This window comes from Puma concolor, chromosome D2 (genome assembly GCF_028749965.1).
Source record: "Puma concolor isolate L17-30 chromosome D2, mPumCon1.1.hap2, whole genome shotgun sequence".
NCBI classification, from domain to species: domain Eukaryota; kingdom Metazoa; phylum Chordata; class Mammalia; order Carnivora; family Felidae; genus Puma; species Puma concolor.
In genome coordinates this window covers 33457507-33484376 of record NC_141677.1, presented here as the reverse complement: position 1 = coordinate 33484376, position 26870 = coordinate 33457507, and the positions used below count along the sequence as shown (strand labels likewise).

General features: G+C 53.6%; 2 protein-coding genes across 9 annotated transcripts in view; one reads left to right on the top strand and one right to left on the bottom strand.

The window, feature by feature from the left end:
• The window catches only part of PSAP (prosaposin), a 34095-nt gene extending 21976 nt beyond the window's left edge, over window positions 1–12119 (top strand). Inside the window, exons 5-14 of the mRNA XM_086679924.1 lie at window positions 765–965; window positions 1527–1670; window positions 2961–3017; window positions 6797–6928; window positions 8393–8488; window positions 8788–8974; window positions 9058–9215; window positions 9552–9632; window positions 9879–9986; window positions 11072–12119. Of these exons, the coding sequence (XP_086536050.1) occupies window positions 765–965; window positions 1527–1670; window positions 2961–3017; window positions 6797–6928; window positions 8393–8488; window positions 8788–8974; window positions 9058–9215; window positions 9552–9632; window positions 9879–9986; window positions 11072–11107 (1200 nt within the window). The 3' untranslated portion in view covers window positions 11108–12119. The remainder of the gene's footprint in view (window positions 1–764; window positions 966–1526; window positions 1671–2960; window positions 3018–6796; window positions 6929–8392; window positions 8489–8787; window positions 8975–9057; window positions 9216–9551; window positions 9633–9878; window positions 9987–11071) is intronic.
• Window positions 12120–12494: 375 nt separating this feature from the next.
• CDH23 (cadherin related 23) overlaps window positions 12495–26870 on the bottom strand; it is a 418091-nt gene continuing 403715 nt past the window's right edge. For 4 of the 8 annotated variants that reach the window (XM_086679917.1, XM_086679916.1, XM_086679921.1 and 1 more), the window contains 19 exons: window positions 26562–26731; window positions 26202–26339; window positions 25192–25311; window positions 23479–23656; window positions 23140–23351; window positions 20924–21115; window positions 20659–20772; window positions 19688–19817; window positions 19328–19579; window positions 19086–19247; window positions 17316–17572; window positions 16856–16953; window positions 16320–16440; window positions 16156–16235; window positions 15976–16016; window positions 15732–15807; window positions 15135–15264; window positions 14810–14932; window positions 12495–13466 (listed from right to left, as the gene is read on the bottom strand). In XM_086679917.1, coding sequence (XP_086536043.1) covers window positions 13140–13466; window positions 14810–14932; window positions 15135–15264; window positions 15732–15807; window positions 15976–16016; window positions 16156–16235; window positions 16320–16440; window positions 16856–16953; window positions 17316–17572; window positions 19086–19247; window positions 19328–19579; window positions 19688–19817; window positions 20659–20772; window positions 20924–21115; window positions 23140–23351; window positions 23479–23656; window positions 25192–25311; window positions 26202–26339; window positions 26562–26731 — 2921 coding nt within the window. In that variant the 3' untranslated portion in view covers window positions 12495–13139. Of the gene's footprint in view, window positions 13467–13518; window positions 13953–14338; window positions 14444–14809; window positions 14933–15134; window positions 15265–15731; window positions 15808–15975; window positions 16017–16155; window positions 16236–16319; window positions 16441–16855; window positions 16954–17315; window positions 17573–19085; window positions 19248–19327; window positions 19580–19687; window positions 19818–20658; window positions 20773–20923; window positions 21116–23139; window positions 23352–23478; window positions 23657–25191; window positions 25312–26201; window positions 26340–26561; window positions 26732–26870 lie in introns of those variants that run through there. The other 4 variants (XM_086679919.1, XM_086679918.1, XM_086679923.1 and 1 more) reach the window with 3 other exon arrangements.

The window sequence follows — 26870 nt, the reverse complement described above, 5'->3', positions numbered from 1 at the left end:
CATTTCATTTCTGTGATTTTTATCCCAAAGAATAATTCGGGGAATATACTCATGGGTTCAGCTACCAGGGTGTTCTGCTTTCATTCAAATAAGTGTCTGCTGTGCGTAAATCGTGTGCTACTTGTTGGATTTTCAGCAACAAACAAGGAGCCGGGTCTGTGGAATTTGAAAGACGCTAAGAAAGAAGAGGTGCCCAAATAACAGGGCCAGAGGGGCGGAAGGGTCCTGAGACTGGACCAAGGTTTTGGCAAGACTAGCAGGGGTCACACCATGCAAGGCCTTTTAGGCTCTATTTAAGGATTGCAAGTGCAGCAGGAAGTCCTTGGAGGGTTCAAGGAGAGGCAGAGGAGGGACATGATCATAGGTGCCTTCTTTAAATGTGTAGGTCCCACCAATTGGGAGTTAGAAGGGGGGAAGCTGGCAGGACAGTCTGGTGTGAGATGTGATGGGGCAGTGGAGGCGGACAGAGACACATTCTGTTTCAGAGGAGAAATGGACTGGACCTGCTGAAGAAGGAAGGGACAGAGGGAGGAGTGATGAATGTCTTCTAGGTTTCTGGCTTGAGCTGCTGGGAGTGGGGTTGGGGGAGCCATTTGCTAAAGTGGAGGTGGGGAGGGAAGCAGGTGGTTTTGTTGGAAATACCTGTGACTGAGGCCTGTGTGTGTGAGTCAGGTCACGAGGTAAGGACAGGGACTCAGGCACCAGGTGGCAGTTTTGTTTTCCTCTGGGGAGAGGATTTCCAGCTGGACTTGTTTCCTCACTAGAGTCATCCTGGGGAAGTGTGCTCTGCCCTCAATCTCTGCGAGTCTCTTCAGAAGCACCTGGCAGAACTGAATCACCAGAAACAGCTGGAGTCCAATAAGATCCCGGAACTGGATGTGGCTGAGGTGGTGGCTCCCTTCATGGCCAACATCCCCCTCCTCCTCTACCCTCAGGACGGCCCCCACAGCGAGCCCCAGCCGAAGGTAAGGCAGTAGGCCCAGCCACTTAGGGCCCGGTTCTGTCGGATTAGAGATGAGGCATGAGAGGGAGGGGCGGTACGTGTGTGCAGTTCTCAAGCTGGGGACTTACTCCTTCATTTGATCTTGCAGTTAGATGAGCCACCTTTCAAATGGTTGTGTCATGGAGGTTCTGAAGAACTTGGGGTATTTAAATTATGCAAAGGCTTCTCTCTGTTCCAGTTAAATTTTATTGAAATCAGGCCGCAGTTGATTATAAGCCTGTTGATAATTTCAGAGCCTATAAAAACACAGAGCTAGAGTGCCTGACGGGCTCAGTTGGTGGAGTGTACGTACACCTCTTGATCTCGGGGTTGTGAATTCGAGTCCTACAATGGTTGTAGACATTACTTAAAAAAAAAAAAAAACACCTTTTAAAAACCTACAACTGTTCAGTAAGTCACTGTGCTGTGGTCATGAACACATAAGGAAATTCTCTTGGGAATTTGAATCCTCTTAGTTATCATAGGAGCAGTGTTTCCAGCCTGACACCCCATCCCACCCACCCATCAACCCCTGTCACTGTAGGCTGGTGGGGACGTTTGCCAGGACTGCATCCAGATGGTGACTGATATCCAGAATGCTGTAAGGACCAACTCCACCTTTGTCGAGGCCTTGGTGGACCATGCCAAGGAGCAGTGTGACCTCCTGGGGCCTGGCATGGCCGACATGGTGAGCCTTATCTCCTCATGCATTGGAGGATGTCCTGGGCCTGGGACCTGGGTTCTGGAGTGGGGGAGCCAAGAAAAATTCAATTCCTGAGGTACCATTTTAAGTTCCAACCCAAGGGCTTTGAGGAAGAGATTGTTCAAACAACTCCTGTTCCCTTCTGGAATAGTTGGTGGGTACTTAAATGCTTTGTTGGTTACTTGAATTTGTATATGTAACAAAACATTTGGAATAAAGTAGTATAAGGAGACCACTTTTGTGAAGAATTTTTTCCCCTCCCAGTCACCATATGTATAAGGAACATTAGAATCCTTTATAACCCTGTTTTTAGAAGCCTGGCTGTTACATATTCATAGCTGTAGGTGTGCCTTCCCCACAGCCAGTGGGCTTGTTGTCCTTGGGAAGCCGTGCAGGCTTACGGCAGATCCACCTGGGATGCTTTCCTTACCTTGCTGAATATTAGTCCTGCAGGCTAAGAAACTCAGTTTGTTAGATTCTTAGGGGGTTTCATTTCTTGGACCCTGTTCACTTTAACCAGGGGCCTATGAAATTGACACATAAAGCCAAAATGCTAGTTTTGTATCCAGCAACCGAACAACCTTGGCTAGACTGGATGTAGGGAAGCTGGTTGTAATAACTCCATGGGTCTAGGATCTAGAGCAGCCTTCCTGGGTAGGAATGGCTGGTTCTGGGAGCTCTGGGTTCTTTTCTGTCGGGAGTCTTTTGGCCTCATTGAAGTATCTTTGCATATCACAGTCTGACTTGGTTTCCCAGTTCAACCCTGTGTGAGGGCTGCCCTGTTTCCCTTGGTTTCCTCACTGGACCAGGGCTATTCTGTGAAGGTCTATAGGCAATAACTAGATGTGTATGAAAGTAGGTGTGCTGAAAATCATTATAACTTGGTTCTGCTGGGTTTTAACTTTATAACCTTGTCTAGGAATGTGTGAATGGGTTTGAAAAGTCATCTCGTGTTTGTAGTGGCATGTCTTGTAGCCATGTTCAGAATTGCTCCTGAGCAGTTGCTGTATGATCTTGGGGCAAGTTTGGGCTGTAAAAGGAGATTGGAGGACCTTTTCTCTAAGGGCCTTTGGGACACATTGTCAAAACACCTTTTGCACACCTTTTCCTGAAACGTACAGGATAAGCAAATTGCCATTTTTATCTCAGACGTTTGTAAGACTCTCCTCTTGGAAACTGCTTGATAGTTGCCTGTTGACATTGTCGGAAATGCTGGGGTTTTGGTGTCTCGTTGCGGCAATTAGTGTCACTGACAACCTGTTTCTCTCTCCTCAGTGCAAGAACTATATCAACCAGTATTCTGACATTGCTGTCCAGATGATGATGCACATGGTAGGTGGCAGGGGAGGCTCCCTGTTAGCATTCTTTGTCTCAAACTCCGTGATTCTCAGGATTTTGAAAATTACATGGTTTAGTTTTCCCTTTTTCCCTTCAGATAACGAATTGGGTCAAAACGAACCTTCTTCAACCAGCAGACTCTCTACTGCAACTCAGTACCTCCTCCCCTTTACCTTCCCCAGCCAGGGAGAAGGCAAAGGCAGCTCAACCCCCAGGACTGCCCTGATGGCTTCCTGGTGATTTGTTTGCCTGTGCATATGTGAGCTGGCCATCAGATTTCTGGTATCTGCCTTTCACCCTGGGGCCCGTGGGAATAGTGTGCTCTGGTAGGTAGGCCAGGGCTGAGAATTGCTACGTTGCAGCTGGAGTTTGCAGGTGTGGGGGAATCCCGCCTCCCACAGTTGGTCCTGCACTCTGCAGCAGTGTTAGCTCTAGCTGCTGCCTGAGTTCCTAACTCCTGCACTTGCTTCTGATGCTTCTGGGTGGTATGGGCATCCCTCCCTTACTAGAGGTAGAAAATCTTGATCGTGGACATGAGCTAGTTAGCTCCATGCAGAAAACTGTTGTACGAATCAGGGTGATGTGATGGTATTCTTAAATTGGGAACATGCCCTGGCTTCCTGAGATCTAAGCTGCTGGAGTTGAGGGGGTGGGTTGCACTTTGTCTCCATCCTGCTGACTTTCTGACTGTATTGAGATTGACCTGTGTGGGTCCTTGAGTTTGTTCTCCAACCAGGGGTCAGCAAACTGTGGCCCACCACTGTTTTTGTAAAGTTCTGCTGGGTCTCAGTGATGCTCATCCCATTTTGTGCTGCAACAACAGAGTTGAATAGTTGAGACCTCACAGCCTGGAATGCCTGAAAGATTTACTCTGTGGCCCTGCTGTAATTGCTCAAGGGCTCCCGGCCAGGCATTGGGATTATTATTACAACATGCCTTGTTCTAAAAGTAGTTTAGAGGCAGCTTACAAAGACATGGAGCTAGAGGAGGAAATCAATAAGCCTTTGATTTGACTCGATTTGGTTTAGTGCTTTCTCGTAGCTAAATAATAAAATTTTCTCATGATAAAAGATTTACTGCATAGATGTTTTTTGAAAACACGTGTAATACATCCCAAATCAAAAATCATTTGTGGTTTAAAAAAAAAAATAGCAGTGGGGTCATATGGTTATATAGTACTTTAAACTTTGTAGTTTACAGTTATTTGCTCAAAAATATGTTTTATTGGTCATTAAACATTCTGGTACAAAAGGATTTTTAAGTGGCTGCATAACCTGTTTGGGTAGAACATCATGTATGTAACCAGTCCCCTTTGGATGTTTAGGTTGCTTTGAGGTTTGCTTTTGGGATCAAAAGCATGATGAGCAGCACCCTACCAGTTAGATAGACAGGCAGATCCCCGTTTCTCCCTTACTAGAGAGAACTAACACTGGAATTGCTGAATCAAGGGGTAAGGCTTTTGATTTGCTGTCAAATCAGCCTTCCAGGCTGGCATTTGGTGCCCTGAGGCCGAGGCAGCAGAGGGTGTGTGGTTCAGGACCCCTGACCCCTCTGGGTGTATATTCCAGCACACACCCCCGATTTGGGCACTCCTGTGTCTTGTCCCACTTTGCTGCTTACCACCTGAGGGGAAGGCCTTGCAGGCACGGTGGACTGAGGCTTCTGAGGATGGAGAGCTCCTCATCACCTGGCATTTCCTGGGACCTGTTGCCCTGTGTTTTTGAGCATGATTTGGTGTGGTGGGAGCATGGGGACAGTGCACACACAAGCTGGACAGTGTGCTCTGTCCCTTGAGGGCCACAATAACTTTCAGGGCCCCCTGAAATAATAGGAACAAGGTAGGTTGCTGATTTGTGACTGCAAGGTTTCCCCTGAACTTCTGGTGACATCCTTACAACCTTGGTTAACTGATGTTGTTATTTTAATTTTTTCTTAACTGTTGTGTCCTTTCCTTTCTCTTATTTTCATCTCCGATTTCCTGTTTTTTTGTTCAACAGCAGGATCAGGTATGTGATGGGGGATTTGCTTGTAGTAGTGGTCTGCTGCTTCTTGTAGTTAATTTTGCTCAATTTTTTTTTTAATGGCATGACCTGTGTTAATACATAGGCTGGTGGGGGAGCTTCTGCATTTCTCCCCTGTGATTTGGGGGGGTCTCCTCTCCCCTTCAAGGGGCCAGAAAAGGAAGCGAGCAGGGCTTGGACTCTGGTTAAAAACCAGCACCCAGCTGGCCATGTGCATGCCACCAATGTGATGATGGGGAACCATAGGTGACCCCGGAGATGACTGTTTCCTTAATTGTAGGCCTGACTTCCAGTGGGACACCTTGTTTCTGTGATGACTGAAGGGCATTGCATGTCTTTAGTCCTGTTTTTCATCACCTCAGAAATGCTTCTGCTGCATGTGCAAATCATTTGCAAATAGTGAGCAGACTATTCCTGTCTGTTGGATCCAGAGACTTGGAAACAGTCTCTTGATTGTGGCTTCTGCCCCTCTGGGTGATGGGGTCCTGCAGATCCTAGAACCATATCAGATGGCTCAAGAGCCAGGCCACTGGTGGCATAATATGGGGACCAAGTCCCCAGACCATTCTTACTGAGGCAGTACCCCCTTCTGAGCACTGGCATTTCTCAATAGGAATAAAGATTTTTCAAAGGTATTTTGAAGTCTCATGGGAGAGTACTTTGGCTGAAATACTTGTTGCCCCAGGGAGTTAGTAGAACAGAGCTCATCTGAGACAAAGCAGCCACATACCTCTTGAGTCTTTGTCTTTTTTCTAAAAAGCTTGCTTTGTCTTTGGCCCCATTCTAGTTTCTCTCCCCATACTTAAAGTGTGCCAAAGACAGGGTATTTAGGATACATTTCAGACTTCCCTAATCTTAATTCTGAAGACTTCTCGATACTAAAACAAGGTGAACAACAGCCACGGTCTAGCTCTTTTGCAAAACCGCTCGTTTTAGCAGTCCTGTCCTGACGCTTTATGGTTTGGTGGTGGGAGGCAATCGCTGTCAGGCCCAGAGCTTGTTGCTGGTTGCATTTGGTTCACAGAGGATACAGAGTGTGTATACTTTCCTCACTCTTGGCCATCATCATCGTGAAACGGTTAAGATGTCCAAATTACAAGTTCTCTGTGGTTTGCTGTCTGGGTGGGAAAGGGGATTGATCTGGAGCATCTATGACCTGAAAGAATTGATCGCTTTGGGACCTTGGGTTTTTGTGTGTACTGTGTTTATGCAGTTGTGAAAATAGAATGCAGTTTGCAAAAAGCCATCCATTTCTTCTTTAAATGGTCCTGCCACCGAAAGATAAAGTGTGGTCTTATTTCCAAGATTTTTGGCTTTTTTAGTTTATGGGCATGGCGGTTCTTCCTCTAGAAAGAACATGCGGCTTATTTCCTACTGAGAGTGAACCAGCTCGAGCGAGAAACAGGTTCTAGAGCAGACCAGCTGTGCTTGGAGGAGGATTTGTTTGCCTGTGAAAGGGAACAGGCACCAGAAGTCTCGCTTTCCTGGGGCACTCTCTGGTTGGAGCAGGGATGTGGTTCTGTCTGCTCTCCCCTCAGCTTTGCGTGGCCTCCTCCCTGCGTGAAACCAGTGCATCCGCACTCGTGGGAGTCCCTTCAGGTTCAATGAGGAATCTTGCCTGTTTGGCAGTCAGGCTTGATGCTGTGACCAGGGTGCCCCCCTAGCACTCCACCCTTTGTGTTTAGAGAGTGGAACTGAGGGGGGTGGTGGGTGCAGGCCTGCATGTGACTGCTTTTTCTGTGCCTTCTTTAGCAACCCAAGGAGATCTGTGGCCTGGTTGGGTTCTGTGAACAAGTGAAGGAGGTGCCCATGCAGACTCTGGTCCCTGCCAAAGTGGTCTCCGAGAACGTCATCCCTGCGTTGGAACTGGTGGAGCCCATTAAGGTACCTGGTGTCACCCGTTTTGTACTGGCGAGGGCTGTGCAACTCCCAGGCCACTCCACATTATACCACGTTCTGTGAGGCTCACGCTTTTTTGGTTCCCTGCTTGGCTGCTAAAGGTGTTTGAGTTTGAGACCATTCAGTAGTTTCTGCTGTCCCCTCTACCAGTGCAGTACCCCTCTCCCAGCCCTGAGTGCGTTTATTTCTTTAGTTATAAACCCGAGTGCTTCACAGGATCAGCCTGCATGTGTAGCACGTCTAGCTTTTTCTAGTATGTTCGTGTCCCTCCACCTTGCCCACTGTTGCCGCAGTGCAAACCTGATACTCCCAGAACACCCCAGGGCTCATGCAGAAGCTTCTCGGTGTACTGCCGTGCATGCGTGGGTGTCTGCTTTCGTTTCCCTGGTACCCTTCACTCAGTAAAGATCCACCGTTTTCCAGAATCAGCTTACATTCATCACTTGTTATGGGTCCAGCAGTGTGTTAGAGATGGAATCCTGAAACCGTTGACCTGGAGTGGCGAACAAAATTGTCCTGGTGTTCATCGGGCTTGCAGTTTAGTTCTTAAAAGGGTCCGGGCCACGTGACGTTTTATCACATGGCACATGCACACACTTCTGAAGTTGCCATGGCACTTGACCTTTGGCTGTCTCATCTCCCTCCTCTGTCCTCCCTCAGCATGTGCAGCGTGTGGACCACAGGTTTACGAAGTCAGATGGGGTGGGGGAAGCACTTCCACCTGCCCCATCTTGCTGACTGGATTACTGGCCAGAGAAAATGAAGGGGAGTTTCACAGCTTGTATTCTAGCCACATGTGGCTACACGTTTACATAAAATCAGTTCCTTGGTTACCCTAGCCACATTTCAGGCGCTCAGTAGACACATGTGGCTCGTGCTGCTCTGCTGGACAGCAGAGGGGGAGAGCGTTCCTCCTGTCCTAGAAAGCTCTACTCAGCAGGATTACTTTACTAAAGGCGGGCTGTAGGAAAGCAGTCTCGGGTATAAGGAGACTTGACACTTAGGGGCAGACCTGAAATGTGTTTAAAGCTTTGTCTTCTAAACAGTAGACAGGAAGTGAGTCCTCACTCTCCTGCTCCCCCATCCACCTTCCCCAAATGACTGCGGAATGATGAAATGATTGTGACCAGATACATCATGCAGGCAGCTCTTTGGGGTTGGGGGATGTTTTCACTGCTTCTGTCTTCTGAAGTATGGGTCACTGGTTTTTGTGGGGTGGGGGTGGGGGGTGCGTGGCGGGATGTGGTGGTGGTAGAGGATTGTGCAAAGGGATGGGTCTCCCACCATGTAAAACCAGCAGGGACAGGAACTTGGACACTGGGAGGAAGCCACCTTTTGGGTGACAATCTCTTGTTCCTGGCCATAGGGTGTCCCTTTCCCTTTAGAGCAGCAGGGCCCAGGGTGAGGTGAGGATCTCAGCATTAAAGTGCTGTCCTCCCCTTTCAACAGAAGGACATGGTCCAGGCGAAGGCTAATGTTCTGTGCGAGATGTGTGAGTACGTGGTGAAGGAGGTGGTCAAGCTGATTGACAACAACAAAACCGAGGTATGTGCATTTCTAGAATGCTAGAGTACCCCCGTTCCCCAAAGGCAGAAGCGGCCGAAGAGGTGGACTCAGCCATCGCTAGCAGTGGACACCAGCCCTGGGAATCTGCATACCCCCTGCGCACCAGTGGATCCCTCTGGGCTGGGGTCGGGCCTGTTTCATAGGTCTTGTCTTTTTGGGGAGGAGAGAGCATCTTGCTGTTGGCTGGTTTCCTGGTCATGTTAGTATTACTGAGAATCTTTCCTAGGCCTGTCCAGCCTCTCCATCTTCTGATACGATCCTCTTGTTTTGTGTTTCAGGAAGAAATAATTCACACTTTGGGTAACGTGTGCTCAAAATTGCCTGTATCCTTGTCTGAAGAGTGCCAAGAGGTGGTGGAGACTTACGGCTCCTCCATCCTGTCCATCCTCCTGCAGGAGGTGAGCCCTGAAGTGGTGTGCAGCGTGCTGCATCTCTGCTCCACCCAGGGGCTGCCTGTGCTGCCTGGTGAGTAGGGTGAGGGTGTGGCTGGCTGGCCCCTCGGCTTGGAAGGGCCCTGCCAGTACTCAGCCTGTGCTCCCTGTGCGTAGTACGCGTGATTCAGCCGAAGGATGGTGGCTTCTGTGAGGTATGCAAGAAGCTGGTGAGCTATTTGGACCACAACCTGGAGAAAAACAGCACAAAGCAGGAGATCCTGGCTGCTCTTGAGAAAGGCTGCAGCTTCCTGCCTGACCCATACCAGAAGCAGGTATGCCCCTGGCTGCTTTGGCCCAGAATGTCAGAACCTGCCTGGAGAGCACAAAGGCTGGGGTAGCTCATTGATTGTACCTGTGATTGAGGTTTTTGGGGGGAAAAGCTAGCTGTTTCTTAGAGGCAGTCTGTTGGCTCAGGGGGAGCCACTGGGAGAGATAACAGGAGCAGGTGAGATGAGGCTGAGTGTGGGTGGGTGGGCATTTGGGAAGGGGGTCCTGGGTTGGCAGTGGCAGGAATTCTTTTGGAAGAACATGTGTGGCGCCCCTCCTTTGTGCCCCCACTCTGTGTGGACACCCTTAGACCTGGGTGTGCATCTGTGTTTACCTAACAGTGCGATCAGTTTGTGACTGAGTATGAGCCCGTGCTGATCGAAGTCCTGGTGGAGGTGATGGACCCTTCCTTCGTGTGCTTGGTAAGTTCCTCTGGGTGGCTCTGCATGGAAGGGCTCCTCTGAGGTTGCGGCAAAGTCTCGGGCAGGGGGGTGGGAGGACATTTCTAGGCCTGCAGCACTTCACTCGGCAGTGCTGACTTTTTGGAAGCACATGTCGGAGCTCTGATTGTAGCTGCTTCTAAAAGCCGGTGATCTCTGGTTTTGGAAAGGATCGGTAGAGCGGATCTAATTCTTTCCTCCTCCATTTCCCCTTTTTTCACCGTATAGAAAATTGGAGCCTGCCCTGCAGTCCGTAAGCCTCTCTTGGGAACTGAGAAGTGTGTCTGGGGCCCTAGCTACTGGTGCCAGAGCATGGAGGCGGCGACCCAGTGCAATGTGAGTAGCCTAGCGAGTGCTCCGCAGGCCTGCCTTGTCATTTGGGCAGCTCCCACAACAGTCCTGTGTCAGTAGGCCCCTCTGCAGTCAGCTCTCTGCCCTGCCTTCATGTCCAGGGGGTGGGGGATATATGAGGCCCAGGGGAGCGATTAGGCTTATCTATCTTGGCCCAGTAAAGGCAGGAAGACTGAGCTCTTGCCCTTGAGAAGGGTGGGGGTGTGCTTCAGTATTTTTGTGCTTCTGCTTTCCTGTTCTTGGCTTTAATTCTCCTGTGACAGGGTCAGGCTCACATTCACATGAGGCCACCCCTGAGATTGCACAAGTCCTATCCCTTGGGTGGGTCTTAAGCCCGGCCTGAATCTTCACCTGAGACCAGACGGCTGTTCTCGAATGGTCCTGAGAGCTGGCACCACCCAGGTGTTGCAGGGTGCTGTGGCGCTGACTTGACCGCACAGCCGCCGGCGGTGCCCCACGCTGCTTTCTTGGGTGGAGACGTGTGTGGACCAGTTGGTTACCTAATGTTCCTTTGTGCAACTTTTTCTTCCTCGAGCGGGTTCCTCGTGACCATGGGGCATGACTGTGCTGGTGTGGTTGCATCAGTTTGGCGACGCCCATCCCGGCCACAAGGGGCTCCTTGTTCCTCCAGGCCTGGCCCACAGCACAGTCAGTAGAGGAGTAGGCTTTTGCTGCTGTTCCGGGCAGATGTGCCCGAGGGGCCATTGCCCTCCGGGCCAGAGCTGGTGTGCACCCAGTTGGGTGGGGAGTTTTGCCCTGGGGGCCCCTCCGTGCCACCTGCTGAGTGCCAGGACTCCGAGTGTAATCAGATGGGAGGGGACCTGGGCCCTACGTGCATGGGTGCTCATCTGGAAAACATGCAAGTGCTTTGTAGCTGCTGCCCTGGATGCTTGCCTCAGGAGTCCCCAACACTGGGGTGGACACGCGCTCCCCAGTTTTAAATGAGGCGCTGTCTAGCTGACTCAGGACAAGACAGCTGGTCCCAGTTTTGGGTGATGTCTGATGCACTAATGGGCCAGGGGTGGAATTTGTCACATGAAGGCTAAACGCAGTTTCCTCTCTCCTGTCAGGCTGTCGAGCATTGCAAACGTCACGTGTGGAACTAGAAGGGATGTTCCTTGGAGAAACTGCAGCATCTTTTCCTACTTGTGTGTCTGGGGGCAGCGAACACAGATCTGTCGACTCTGTTATAAAAATAGGACCCCCTTTCCCCTCCCCTCATTTCCTGTCTCCTGATTGTAGCATTGCCGTCAGTGGGGGAGGCGTCTTGCCCTCTGCCACCCATAGCCGCTTCAGTGTCCCTTTCCTTTGCCTAGACAGGTGAGGGTGTCCTGTGCGCCGGGAGTCTTTCAGCCTGCCCTTGTGGTGGGTCCCGGCCCGGGCCTTGTTCTGAGCCCTCTGCCTACCCCATGCGGGGACCGCCCCTCTTCTGGGCCGATTGGCTGCTATTCATAGCAGCAAGACAAAGGCAGTTTTATAAGAAAGATTAGAGGCTCAGAATAATTAGGCTTTTTAAAACCGCGTTTTCACCATAGGGAGGATTTAGGAAGCAGCTGCTCAGGAGACCTGGGTGAGGCTTAGGTTTGTGTCGACCTTCGTTTCAGCTTTCCTGTGTCTTTGCTGGTGATGCCTTGTTTGGGGTTCTGTGGGTTTGGGTGGGAGGGGCAAACCTGCCTGAATGTAATCTGCTAGCTCCACGTGGAGGTCCTGTGGGTCTGCTTTTGCGTGTGAGCGTGGACAGTGATGACCACCTCTTGCTTTTGTGTTTGCGTGGCCGTGGAAGCCTTGCTTTTTTGTGCGTCCGTACTGCTGCCCAGGGCCTGCCTTTGCTCTCTCTGCTCCAATCCTCATTTCGAAGATGTTCTTTCTGACCTTCAAATAAACGTGGATGACCAGCTCCTAAGCCTTTGGCTTTCAGGTAGAGGGTCTGCTGGGTGTGCTGTCCAGGGGCCTCAGCTGCCGCCCTGCTTCCTCTCCGTTTGGCCTCCTCTTTTCCACTTCTAGTTGCCAGGAGACAGCGAGATACGAAGTTGCTATTAAATGGACTTAATGACTTTTTTGGTTTGTTTTGCACTAAAGTTTCTGTGATTTAATAATAAATAAAGTCTGTTAACCAGACCTGAGCCTGAGTGCTTCCGTAACACCCCAGCCAGGGGAGTTTGGTTTCTGACCTGTGGGTGTCCAGCAGTCCTATAGCCCCACTTGGCCACAGAAGGCAAGCAGAGTGGGCAAAGAAATCCTACTTGGCTCCTCTCTGATCGGCCCAGGGTCGCAGTGGGTCAAAGGAACCCCTGAAAGTCAGGCCCAGATCTGCCCTGCCCTTCACCCTCCCCCCTTCCCTGGGCCAACCCAAGGGAGGGTAGTTTACCAGAGCCAGAGCTAATTGAATGAATTGAATTACTGATTCCTTGTGAGTTGCTTTTCTTATTTAAAATTCAGACCATTCCAGAAACGTTCAGTGAGTACCAGTTAAACAAAATCAAGGGGAAAATGTTAAGGGAATAACTTAATTTAAAAAAGGAATACACACAAACACATTCAGAACCCAAGAGAACACCAGTCATTTCTCTTTAGGAGCCGGGCACGTTTGGGAAGCCAGTGAAATGTAGAGAATGCGGTTCGCCGACGTTGACCATGTCCATGTGGGGAGGCAGGGATCACTGTCAGCCCCTAGCTGGATGTCCAGCTGGGGATGTGCTAGAAATGCATTGGGACTTGAACTGAAGTCAGGGAGCCAAGGCCAGGCAGGGTACTCCAGCTCTGGGCCTCCCTCTTCTGGTCTGAAAGTCGGGGGAGGGGAGGGGAAGAGGCCCCGCTTGGCCTCTTAAGAGCTCAGCCTGGGCTGAGTTGGTCCTCACGCTCCTGAGCCCCCGGTGACCCTCCTTACCTGTGTCCTTAGATGCTTAACATTTTTGTTTGGTTTTCTTAAAAAAATAACAAATTTTATGAAGATAGAGGTCAGGTGCTGAATGGGCATCTGGCAGAAGTGGAATCTGAGCAGCTGGTGCGGGCTGCCACCAGGCCAGCCCGAGGTCGTGCGCCCAGAGCCAGCCTGGGGAGGGGCCCACACTGTGGTCCTGCTCTGCCCTGGGAGAGATGGGGGCAGGTGCTGCTCACACCGGCGAGGCTCCCGTCTGGTCATAGCTCTGTGATCTCCAGGGGGCTCTCCAGGATCACATCACGAAGCTTGTGCAGGGGTGTAGATTTGGCCGACTCTGTGCGGGCGTTGCGCTCAAAGGCACTGGCTTCAGCTGTGGTCAGCGTCTCCAGTGAGCGACCCAGGCCCTTCTGGTCGTCCTCGGGCAGGCTGTTAAGGTCAGTGGCCAGCAGAGTGCCCGTGCTGCCGTGCACCGCGTGGATCCCGTCAGGCCCCTTGAGCTCTGTCGGCGGCTTATGGCGGAAGCGCAGGCTGCCCTGACCGGGGCTGTGCTCCCCTGGCTCCTCCTCCAGCTCAGTCTGGATCAGCTGCAAGAGGCCAGGATCCCCCAATGGCTCTGAGACCCACCCATGCTCAAGGTCATGCCCAAGGGCTGAGCAGGTGGATGGCCCCAGAGTCCCACCTCCTGTGTCCATTTCCTTCCTACTGCCCACAGGTAGCTCTGCAAGCACCTCTAGGCTTGTGCTGCAGTGGGCTGGCCTGTCCAGCTGGTGGCAGTGTTTCTCAAACTGGGTACAGAGGGGAACCCGGACACTTAGGGTGTTAGGGATGTGTTCTTGCTTCCCATGAGAATCTTGAATTTTGGTATTTGCTTTGAGAAGGGTCCTGTGGTGGAGTTTTGGTATCTGGATTTGTCAACAACTTGTCCTCGAGCAGGACATGTAGGGAGTCCACAGGTGAAGTTGGAGGGGTGATAGGATATAGTAGAAACTCAACACATGGTGGCACTTTTGTCCCGGGTGGAACTGTTCATTGTTAGCCTATTCCGTTTGGGAATTGGCCCCACTGGAAATCTGGGGTTTTGAAGAAAGTGAATTTTTAAAGTGTTGACATCATTGCAGGCAAATAAATTTATGTAGGCCCATTCGACCCTGCAGCCTGTTTCCTATAAGGACATCAGATGCCTTTTAAAGGCATCTTTTTGGGGTTCAAGTCTGAGAAACACTCCTCAGCACCCACTCTAGGAAAGCCCACTGCAGAGCCCAGAAAGTAGACTGGGCCTGCCGGCTGACTTCCTGGGCCCCACCCATTGCTGTCTTTGGCCCTGGCTGCTGAACTCTAGGGATTGAGAAGGATGTGGGTGGCTGGAACGAGAGATTGAGCGAGAGAGGGAGGGAGGGAACGAATGAGCACCCCCAGGGCTGGGGCACAGCACACAGCTCCGGGCCCGCCCGGCTACCTCAGAGATGGAGGAATGGCAGGAGGAGGCTTTTTGCACCATCCGCTGTGCAAAGAGCTTTTTGAGCCGCAGGTAATCCTCCAGGACCACCTTGAGCAGCGATCCCTGGGGGAGCGAGAGGGTTAACCCCCCACCAAGGCCTTCCCCTGCCTGTCATACCCCTTGCTCACTCCCATAACGCGGATGGAGGTGATGGAAGGTGCGTAGGCACCTGATCCGAGGGGGAAGAATTGGGAGCAGAGCCTGGTGACAGTGGCCAGCTAGAACCCACGTGGGCTCCAGGCCACTGCAGGCTGAGGTAGCTCCTGGTCAGCCAGATGCCCTGGCCTCTCTGAGCCTCGAGGTGGAGAAAGCGGTTTCCCAGGATCCTCCCCCATCCCTGTATCCTGGGGAACTGGTCTAAGCTCAGCCAGAGGCCTGGGTGCGGGCCCCTGAGGGGGTGTGGTGCAGAAGCCTGCGGGGAGGGCTCACCTTGATGGGTCCCTCCCGAATGATCTGGCCCAGCTTGGCAATGTTGTCGTACTCTTGGATGGCTGCCCGCAGGTACCGGTCATCATCAGGCTTGACTGCTGCTGGTTCACGCCCAAAAGTTCCCTGGGGAGAGGGGACATTAGCCGGAGCAGAGGTAGACCGCATGCACACGTATGTACACACACCCAGGGTAGTGGATACAACCCGCCACCCTCATCCCCCAAGGAACCCAGCTCCTTGGCAGGCAGTGGCAAAGACCTGCTTTACCTCCACCCCGTCCCGCACGGTTGTCCACCCCCTGCCCCTAGCTCTGGCCAGGGCTCACATGGGTGCGGGTGGGGCTATTCCATAGGTCTGCGATCTCACTCAGGTTCTCCGGCAGGTCGTCCTCATGCTCAGCCTGGGCGGCCAGCTCCAGGTTCCGGCAGAAAGGATCCAGCCACACGGGGTTGGCCCTGCAGGTGGGGAGTGGGGTGGGTGGGGTGCGGAGGGACAGATGCCCCTGTAGCTTAACCACTAACCCCTGCTCTTTTCTTTGGCCAACGGTAGTACCTTCCTGGGACTGGAGGTTCATGGCCTTGAGAAGTAGGCCCCTAGCCCATTGCATTTGGGCGCACAGCCACGCTAGGATCCCTCAAGAACCAGGACATGTTGATCTCGATTAGTTTTGGTACAGAGGCCTCACTCTGCACCTGGAGTCCAAGTCTATGTCTGCTGGAACTGGGGGCCCAATTGGGGTGTTGATCCCAATCCCAGCTCAGCCAACGCTTTGTGGAGAAAGCTGGCCACCAGGGGGCACCCACACCCCAGATTTTAGCCGGTCTGGTCCCTCAGAGCTTGAGGGGTGTCAGACAATCCGCTCCCACTGGGTCCTGGGCATGCCTCCTCAAAGTGACCCTGAGGTCTCAGGGGCCCCACTCACCCGTCGAAGGAATACTTGTTGGTGTTGGGCATGTCCATGATGTCAATGAAACCACGATTTCCTGTAGGGAGAAGTTCTGGGGCATGGAGGGGAGGGAGGCACCCTGCTGGGGCTGGTGGAGCCTGAGCCAACCTTATGAGGCCTAGGTAGGCACTCTAGGCCCCCAGAGGCCCCTCCTGCCTTGTCATCCTCACCCCCCCACCCCCCTGCCCCGCCTCAGTCCCCCATCGTAGCCCTTGCTCACCTGCCGAGCCAGCCACAATGGCTTTGAGCTTCCTCTTGTGTCTAGAGAGAAGCAGAGAGAGGGGCTGGTGAAGGAGGCTGGGTGGGGCTGGCATCTCAGGGCCCTGCCTGCCTCTGTGACTGTCCCAGGAGCAGGGCTGGTCAGCCTTTCCCAGGGCAGGGAGGTGTAGGAGTCACTCACACGGTCCTGTAGTACCAGTTCATGAGGATGAACAGCATGGCAGCCAGGAAGAGGAGAATGGCCAAGACAATGATCGCCATCTGGGGGAGTGGGGCCAGGCGTGAGTGGGCGAGAGCACCCAGGGCAGAGGGGTGGTGGGACGGGGCGCCACCAGGAGTACCTACCTGCAGGGCGGACATGTCGTCGGGCAAGCGGGCAGAGATGGCAGGCTGCACGTCCAGGACATTGTAGTTCCGGAAGAGGTTCCGCAGCTGCTCCTTGTTCTCGTCAATCATCTGGATCACCCTGAGTGAGGGGAGGGGGCCTCAGCTTCCCTCTTCAGCCATTCCTCAAGAACTCATCCCACTCAGAAGGCTCTGCTGCGCTCCTGCCTCCGACCCCCAGATTCACCCCCACCAAGCTTTGCAAGATCAAATCCCACTCAGCTAGAATGGTTTTGTATCTTACAGGGTTTACCACTCCTCATACAGGATCCTGCTTGTTTCCTCACCATCCATGTAATACTCCCCCATTTTACAGATGGGGAGAGTAGGACTCAGAGGGGTGGAGCTCTGCTCATACCCGCAAACTACTCTCTACTAGCCCTGCCCACCTCTGGGCGAGAGCCCCACACAGCAGGCCTGATGGTGTTATCGGCCTCTTTCGGTGGGTCCCCTCCCCGGCTCCAGGCAGGCAGGTGGACCGACCAGACCCCACCCACCGGTCCACGTCCAGGATGCGGTTGGTGTCACGATTCACCACGTGGATGAGCAGCTCTGTCTGTGCGAAGTTCACCCGACCCTTCTTGTCCACATGGAACTAGGTGAGAAGAAGCGTCAGGGGGCGTGGCAGGAACAAGGAATGGGATGGGGAGCTGTTCCTGGCCTACCCTGCCGATAAACCTATCACTGCTGAGTGCTCACGGAGGCCCACGCGTGGTATCAGTCACTTGGCTGCATTGGGCCAGGTGCTATCACTGGCCCTATTTTTATAGGTAAGGATGCTTGATGGCTAGAGACGTGGGAGGACTTTCCCAAGGCCATGTAGCTAGGGAATGACTGAGGGGCTACAGAAACCCCCTTTCATTCCCCTGACCTTTCCGCAGTGGCAGTGCCCCATCCCTGTGGCGTGGTCCTCCTCCCCTCATAGCCCGCAGACTCAGGGTGGGTTCCATGGGGCACCTGCACGTCATCAGTGTTGACAATGGCACCGGTGATATTGGAGAGCAGGCGGATGAACTCTTCCTCAAAGCCACGCACGCGGTCGGGGATCTCGTTAATGACGATCTTAACACGCTGGTCATCCCTCAGGATATAGATGCCGATGATGGCCGTGTCATTGTGGCCTGCGAGGTCCCGGGCCACAATGTCCACCACAAAGTAGCCAGGGCTGTAGGCCATGAAGAGGTCAAAGGTACGCAGGATGCCATCCACACTCCCTGCAGGAAGAGCCCGCGGGCAGGGTGCAGCTCAGGGGCCACCCAGTGCCCCTCAATCCCCTGGGGAGGGGCGAGGGCCAGGGGCATTTGGACACACTGAGGGGAGGCTGCATCTCAGGCCACAAGTCCCCGCAGGGCCTAGCAGAGCAAAGCTGATGGGGGGGGGGGGGGGACAAGTGAGCATGAGTGTTCCGTTCATCTGAAGGAGCAGCAGTTCTGACCTCCACTTGGTGGATTATTATCCTGGGAGAATGCAGCCAGTGCTGCCACAACCGGTGCTTCTAGAGATTTCTAAGGTTTTACTTAAACACTGCAAGTTAAAACACAGCTGTGGGCTGCAGTGTCCCAAGGGTGACAAGTCTGGGACTCCGCTGTCCCAGGCAGGGGCGATGGGAGACGTGTGAACACCTCGGTGTCTGTCTCTGTCACACACACATGCACTTCAGAATTCCACAGCCATACTAGAGACATAACCAGAGGTCGTACAGTAGTCTTCTCTTAGAAGACCATAGACCTGGGTTCAAGATCTGCCACTTTTTCAGTGTGTGACCTTTAGCAAGGTACACAGCCCCTCTGTGTCTTAAGTTACTAAACTAAGCAGTAGGAGATGAGAAGACGTAGGGATGATGTCTGGTTGTGTGACTGGTTGTGAATTAGCCTTCGGAGGATGGTTAGGGGGAGCATATCTGAAGACAGAGGTGAAGGTCAAGATGGTATTTCAGGAAGTGAAGACAGGGCGAAGGCCAATGGAAGATGGTACAGAACAGGCTGAAGGAGTGAGTGGTGAGGGGCTCAGCTTGGGTGGGCCTGGGGCCCTTACAGATAGTGGGGGGCTGTGGAGCCAGGAAGAGGAGGGACCAGGAGGAAGACCTGGTGAGCTTTGAAAGCCAGGCCAAGGAGTCTAGACTGACCCCTGTAGGCGAGAAGAATGGGGAAGGTTTTGGGTAATGGGACACCCTCCAGGCCTTGCAGAACCTGACCCAAGAGGCTCAGTTGTCCACACAGGCCGATGCACAAGTAAACATGCTTGCTTTCAGGTACATATGTGCTCTTTGAATTCTGGCTCCTCGGTGCTTAGCACAGTGCCTGGCCCGGGGGAGGGGGAGGTGCATAAATAGGAAGATAGGTGGACACACCAAAAGGAGGGTGGGAAGGTGCATGAATGGACAGATGGGTAGATGGGTAGACGGATGCATGGATGGGCTGACTGACACACGGGTGGGTGAACGGATGGATGGATGAATAATGGATGAGAAGATGGGAGAGATGGAAGGAAGGAGAAAGTGGGTGGGTAGATGTAGAGATGGAAAGGGGGATCAGAGACTAGAAAGATCGGTGGGTGAATGAACGGATTAACAAATAGCTGGCTGAACGATGGCCAGATGGGTGGGTGGACCGAAGGACTGACATGGCTGGCTGGCCAGCCACTCATACCCTGTGGTGCCCACACAGACCCCATCTCCTCCAGACTACAGTCCAAGCAGTGACAGAGGTCTTGGGTGGAGGCTCCTACCCATGGTGAAGACCTGGCCCACGTCCTCAGAGTCATTGGCAAGGGCCCGGAAGTAGTGGATGGCCAGGATGCTGTAGAAGACCAGGCTGTTGTTGCCAACGTCTGCGTCCAGGGCCAGCACCTGGATCAACTCTGAGCCCACCTTGGCATCGGTGGCCACTCCTGCAGAGAACGGGCAGGTGGGTGTAAGCGGCAGGGCAGGGGCCGCCCCGCCCCCCAGACCCAGGCTCTGGCCCCTGCACCTGCAGTGTACTCAGCCTTGGTGAAGCGCGGGGGCTGGTCGTTGATGTCTTCTAGCACGACGCGCACCTCCTGCAGGGTGAGGTCAGTGACCACATCGAGGGCTGGGGAGGGCCCACGGGGAGGTGTCCAGCTGCGATTGCTCGAGGCCTTGACGATGAAGGAGAAGACGGCTTCACGCTCCCGGTCCAGGTCCCGCAGCACCAGCAGATGCCCATCAGGCTGCAGATGGAAGTTCTTCTCTTCGTTGCCGGCTGAGGATGGGACCACGGCACAGGGTGAAGGGGCAGGGCTGGGGTGGGGCATACTTGGGTCATCTCCAGCCCCAGGGTAGGTAGGGCACTAGCCCTGGCAGGCCCCACCTGCAATGAAGTAGTACACGATGGCGTTGGGGCCCTCGTCCGCATCCACGGCGCCTGTCACGTTGCCCACGAGGGTGCCACGTGGCGAGTGCTCAGGCACTGTCAGCAACTGGTACTGGGGGCTGCCTTTCTGCAGGGGGGAGGGGGATGTCACATGAGGGCCAAGGCCAAAGGATCTTGCGCAGTACCTTTGTAGGTGCTGAGGGACTTTATTGCCCAAGGCTTGTGGGGTGAGCAGGACCTCTGTAACCTCAGGGGAGCGTGGGCTGGGCCTGGTCTGGCAGGTTCTATGAAGTATCCCAGCACCTGAATGGATGTTTGAACAAGGGGGCACACTCTTTTAAAAAAAAAAAAAAAAAAAACTTAAAAAAAAAATACTTCTATTTTTGAGACCGAGAGAGACAGAACTTGAGCGGGGAAGGGGCAGAGAGAGAGGGAGACACAGAATCTGAAGCAGGCTCCAGGCTCTGAGCTGTCAGCACAGTGCCTGATGTGGGGCTCGAACTTGGGAACGACAAGATCATGACCTAGACCAAAGTCAGACGCGTAACCCAGCCACCCAGGTGCCCCAAGGGGGCACACTCTTATATGCACATGGATGTGCACTCAGAGCCTCCAGGGAATACAAGAAAAAACCCCATCAAGTTGTGAAGTATGAGTCTACACGAGCAGCTCGGCTGGCCCCAGCCGGGTGAAGCGAAGCTCAATTTCAGGTTTCCTGTGTGCTCTTGTGTGTGCAATTAGGTGAGTTACAGCTCTAGGGGTCAGGTGTATTTGCCTGCTTTTTTGACTGCTGGGTAGTGCCTTGAAATAGCAGCTCAATAAATGTTGTAGGAAGTGCATGCAGTTTCTGAACGTAACCACATGTATATGGCACAGTGTGCACAGGAGAGCCCTGTGTGTGTACTTGCAGGCGGGGAGTCCCTGTGTGGGTGCGGGGCGGGGGGGTGGGGGGTGATGGGCGAGCTCACCGGGGGCCTCACAAAGAGAGGTTCGTTGTCGTCGATGTCCTCCAGGGCCACTTGCAGGGGCTGCATGGTCTCGTATGGCACTGGCTGGCCCAAGTCGCTGGCCACCAGGATGAGCTGGGGGGTGGAGGGGCACAGTCCGAGGAGGGCACTCCCTGGGGGCCAGGTCACCGCCCTTGTGGGCATTCTAGGTGGGGAGGTGGTGGCCCTGCGCCTAGAGGACAGCCCCTCTCGGCCCCGCCCCTTGCATTGGGGCCCGCCCCCTTACGCTGTACACAGCCTGTTTCTCGCGGTCCAGGCGCTGAGCGGTCTGGATGAGGCCGCTTATGGGGTCGATGGTGAAGTACTCCCAGTCCCGGTTGCCGGCCGTCTTCAGAAAGCTGTAGCGCACGGCCCCGTTGAGGCCCTCGTCCTTGTCTGTGGCATAGACCTCATATACATTGGAGCGCAGCGGGATCTCCTGTGGTGGGGGGTGGAGGGGCATGGCAGGGAGGCTCCTGGGCCATCTGAGAGAATGCCAGCTCCCACGCCCGGATGGAGCTCTTGTGCTTTGTCCTCACTTAGCAGAATGCCCTTGCCACCTTCTGGCATCCTTAGGAAACGCCTGCCTGCTTAGCTGGACTCTCCTGGAGTCTTGGCACCTGCTAGAGCCTCCCTTCACCCCACCCCCACTCCACTACCCAGTGATGGTCCCAGCTGGTCTCCATCCACCACGCTTCAGAGTCTTTCAGGGTTATTGCCCTTCCAGGGCCTTCCCCCGTCCCTCGGATCCCATTGCATGCTGAGATTTGGAAGGCAGAAGGGGAATCCAAAAGCTGAGGCCACAGCTACCATTCTGTTGCTGGGTCTGTCTTGCTCTCTGCTACCCTAATCACAGGAGCCTTAGGTGTCCCCAGACAACACCGTCTACCCAATGGGGTACATGAAAATGAGGGTACGTGAAAATTACTTAACGCAGCTGGTTCTCTGCGAGACACAAATCTTTCAAAATTTGGAGTCTTGAAGGGAAAAACGTAGCAAATGGGCCTTTGTTGTGGAAAAAGAACTAGATTGTTATTAATTTATACCATGCCTCGTTCCACAAAAAAAGATTTGAGACAATTTATAAGAATGTATAAGTTATAATAAGAGCAAACAAGTTAAAAAAAAATCGGGGTAAAGAAAAAGAAAATGGCGGCACCTGGGTGGCTCAGTCAGTTGAGTGTCTGACTCTTCTTGATCTTGGCTTAGGTCACGATCTTGAGGTTTGTGGGATCAAGCCCTGCGTCGGGCTCTGTGCTGACAACACAGGAGCTGCTTGGGATTCTCTCCCTCCCTCACTCCCTGCCCCTCTCCTGCTTGTGTGCACGTGTGCTCTCTCTCTCTCTCAGAATAAATAAACTTAAAAACATTTTTTTTTAAAAGGAAAAGAAAATGGCAGGAAGATGGAAACTGAGGAGTAGGGGTCCAGGTTTGTGCACTAAGTCCCTGCGGGGTCATTTGGCGTAGGCTGACTGCTCTGAGCTCCCCGGCGGGCAGTGCAAAGAGGACTACTCTGTCACTGCAGCAGGTGCTGGAAAAAGCAACTCACAAGGTAGGTGCACAGCGTTTCCTAGAGCGCGGCCCTGGGACAGATTTCTCCTGTGGGGCCTCTCAGAGGAGACAGAGTGACGACAAGGACTTGATGCTGACATTCTGAGAGGTGGAGGCATGCTGAAGTTTGGGGAACAGAGAGCAAGTGGGAGACACCCTGATTATACCACCAGGGGGCAGGTCGGGCCTGGGTGCTGAGAGGAAGGAGGGAAGGGGCAGATGAAGGAGTACTGCCTGTCTTTACAAGGCAATTTAAACAATTTTTTTAAAAAGTTTATTTTGAGAGAGAGAGGGAGAGAGAATCCCAAGCAGGCTCTGCACTGTCAGCATGATGCTGGACATGGGGCTTGATCCCATGACCTGAGCTAAGGTCACGAGTGAGACCCTTAACTGACTGACCACCCAGGCGCCCCTCCAAGGCAATTTAGAGCAAGGAACGAAAGGGTGGGGGAATTCTGGAACCTCAGCCACTTCCCCTTGTTTCTTATTTTGATGCTGGTACTCAATTCCTAGGCATGGTATCAGCAGGAACAACAGACAGACGGAAGGAACATGTGTTTATTTTGAGACACCAATATGGGGGGGTGTGAGTTTCCGGGGAGACTGGCTTTTCTGGTAGACTTCTCGGAGCAAGAGATGGGGCATCTAAAAAACACCCAGAAAAGTCACTTTCTCAAGGTCATTGGCTAGTAGTGACAGAGTCAGACTTGGGCCCCTTGTGCTGGCACAGCTCAGCTCATACTTCTACCCGCTGTGTGACACTGAACAAGTCTGTCTCCCACTCTGGCGTCAGCTTCCCCACTTTCACAGAGGGGCCCTTTCAGTCTCCCAGGCGTGACTGCAGGAGGAGGGAGTGGGCCGGATATGGGAAGGGAGATGTTGGTGGGCGGGAGGACCAGGGGACAGCAGTACCTCTCTGATGTGGAGGACCGTGCCGTTGGGCGGGCGCACGAAGACGGGGCGGTTATCATTGACGTCGATGACCTCCACCAGGAGCATGGTGGTGCCCCAGAGTGGAGGCTGTCCGCCATCCGTGGCCACCACGGTCAGGTTGAACCTCTCGTAGGACTGCAGTGGCCGCTTTGTGGTCACCAGGCCTGAGTCTATGTCCACGTGGAAGGCCTCTGGCAGGTGGGACAAGAGAGCAGGGCCTGGCTCTGGCTGAGACGTCCTTCCCGTCCCTCCTCCTCCTGGCCCTGGGGCTGCCCCTCTCACGCCCAAGGCATCATGGGTGGGGAGCAGACTACTTACCCACGCCAGGGCCCTCAAGTGAGTAGGCCAGCTCCCCATTGGAACCCTCATCCTGGTCGGTGGCCATCATGGTGATGACTGAGGTGCCTGCCGGCTCATTCTCATACACGCTTGTGCTGAACTGGGGCTTGGAGAACTGTGGCCTGCAGTCATTGACGTCTAGCACCTGGATCACCACCTGGGGGCGGGGGGGAGGTTGAGGTCAAAGGTCAGGAGCATACTAGGTTGCTGCTTCAGGTGACCCGGTCACACGGGAGTAAGCCAGGGTGGACAGTGCCCACTGTTGGAGTCTGACCTCAATTTCTTTAACCCCGAGTCTCAGTTTTCCTCGCCTTTGGGGATGGTAGCATCTTATCTCTCAGAGGCTAGTGAGGCTCACCCATGATGGTATGTGTGCCCAATGCCTGGCTCAAGGAAATGCTTTGCAGCTAGTACTGTGGTTACAGGATCATCTGCGTCTGGGCCCAGAAGCAGGGAGCCCTCCTCGCCCACCTCCTGCTCTGCCCTCTGCTGCTTCCCACAGTGGCCCTAGACATCTGACTCTGATCTCTGGATCTTAATGCTGGGCTGTGCTTCCTCCACTCCCAGAAGTTCTCTCTTGCCAGGGATCTGTGTCTGGCTTGGGACTTGGCTCCCTCTGCCGACCCCACAGCCCGGGGCGGGTCCTATGGACACAGCAGGTGAGGAGGCCCTTTCCCCGCGTAGCTCCCATGGCCCTGACAGCAGCCTCATCCGAGTCCTTCACGGCGGTGATTTCAAGAACCCCTCTCTGTGCACAAAGCACTTGCCAACTCCCCATCTCCCTGCCTCACCACTGCCTTGGGCAGGAAGCATCATCATTGCTGCCCTTTCTCCCATCCCCTACAGATTTGACAGCTGAGGCTCGGAGAGGTCACATGCCAGATGCAGGGTGCTCAGCTAGTGGGATCTCTGTCTTCTGGCTCCAAATAATGGGCTTTTCCCATCACAGCACGTGTGACACGACACAGCCCATGTGACAGGGACAGGATTCGGGTACGTGTGAGAGCTCCCAGCCCCTTCGCCCCCCTACCTGCTCACAAGAATTTGTCTTTGCCCACCCGACTTCTCACCCACCCCCCACCCTTTACCTTGGATGGTTAGGTTATTGCGGGAAGATGTGGAGGAACTGGATAGAGAATGACAGGACTGGAGAAGGCAGAACAGGGGGGACGAAAGAAGGAGAAAGCAAAGCCTCAAGGCATACTCTGGAGAGAAGTGGGGATAGAGTTTAGAAGGTGGTACGCTGGCCTCAGGGTGATGGCATCGGTGCCAGAACTGGAATAGGAATGGGGCTGGGAACTGGGTCCCTCGCTAATGTTCTTTAAGAGACATAAATAAAGATAATCGCTCTATGATTATGTTTGGTTGCTAGACTGTTTCCTTCCGTGGGTCACCGTGGACAGTGGGACACGTGGCACCCCAGGTTTGACTCAAGTCACACTCAGGTGTTTTCAACTGTCTTAGCAGGGGTTTGGCACAAGAGATTTCTCTTCAAGAGTCCCCGCTTCCCCAAGCCACAGCCATTTTGACTCAGCCAGCTAAGCTCTTGCTGTCTCCTCCTCTGCCGCCATGTCTCTGAGGAGACCGGGTGGCTCTCCTCCCACTCTGAAGCATTATCTAAAGGAAAGGCTTTGCTTGATGCCTCCACAATTCTAGTCCTCGGTGTCCCTGGCCCAGGCTGGTGGCCCTTACCTGCACCGAATTTTCTCGGCGGTTGCTGGCTATATCTCCAGGGTTGTCTTTGGCCAAGGCAGTCAGAATATAGTGGTCCTTCTTCTCCCGGTCCAGAGAGGACAGCACATAGATGTCACCCTAGTAGGGGGAGGGTGGAATCAGGTCCTTCATCAATCCAACTGATATTTATTGAGTATACACTATACGCCAGACATTGTTCTAGGCTTTGCAGGTGCAGCACTGGACAGAACGGATGACCGCCCCCGCGGAGCTCTGGTTCCAGTGGCTCCTCTTATCCCCAGTGCCCAATCCGCCTGGACATGGGACGGTCAGCCCAGGATGGAAGTCACTCCCTGGCCAGGTATAGAGTGGTACTCTGTAAATAGTTGCCCTTCCTAGGGCCGGGCCAGGACCATGACTGACTGTTCACACCAAGCAGGAAGGACAGAACCCTGTTGACAGGGCAGAGTTCTGGGGGACGTGGGCAGGGAGAGGCAGTAGGAGGGAAAGTCCAGTTCCAGCCCAGCTCCTAGGGAAGGCCCTACCTGACCAACCGCCCCCAGGCCACCATGGTCTCTCCTGTGCTGAACTAGCAGCTTTGAACCAATGTACAGTCATTTGAAGTCATCACCCGTCCTTTCTCTTGAGTTTCTGCTCTCTCACAAGTCTGAGACCTCCCTCCCCCGGCACGGAATACAGTGCCATGTATACAGCAGGAGCTCAAACACCGCGCCCACTTTCTGCAGAGCTTCCTATACCTCTCTTTTGATAGTTTTAAAAAGCAGCCTCGTGGACTTGCATCAGGTTTTCTGGTTTGGGGGAATTCCAAAGGTCTCTGGCCCCAGGAAAGAAAGTGCGGTCTACAGGATGTCTGGGACTGTAGCGGGGCTTGCTGACTTGGTAAAAAAACCTCTGAGGCTACAGACGTTCTGGTGGCATGACCCAGAAACCGGGATGACTATGATACTTTTGGTGGCTTTTCAGCCTACGACCCTGGGCCCTTCCCACTGCCCGGTTTGCCTGCTTACCGTAGCGGGGTTGATGGCAAACTTGCCCTCTCCATCCCCCAGGCTGTACTCAAGGAGGGCAAAGTTGCCTGAGTCGGCATCAGTCGCAGCGACTGTCAGGATGACCGTGCCCACAGGCACATCCTCAAAGACGGCCTCCTGGAACCCAGCGGGCAGGGAGAGAGAGTGGGCCAAGGTCAGTCCTGGAGTCTATGCCCCTTCCCTAAAAACTCACCATGGTAGACAGCCCAGGGCACCACGCTGCTCACGGGGTGGTCATGCCCCTGGGGCTCAGAGGCTGGCAGGGTAAGGGTAGAAGATGCCCGAAGGCCCCAAGGAATGGGCCCAGGTCCTGACCCAACTTGTTGCCCGGCCCCCCACCTGGTAGGAAGGCTGGTCAAAGATGGGGTTGTTGTCATTGATGTCCACGATCTCCAGGTAGACAGGGATCTCAGCTGCCCGGGGCGGAGACCCGTTGTCTGAGGCCCTCACGGTAAAGTTGAGCCAGTGTACTTCTTCGTAGTCCACTGTCCGGTTGGCAATGACTTTCCCTAAGACACAGAGGCACTTGCCGCCAGTTTTACCACTCCTCACACATGGAAACTCTCCAAAGTATAAAGAGAAGGATCTGGAGCCCTGAGGGGCAGATGTGGTCTCTTGAAGGAGAGTGGTGGCCCAGCAGCACTGCCT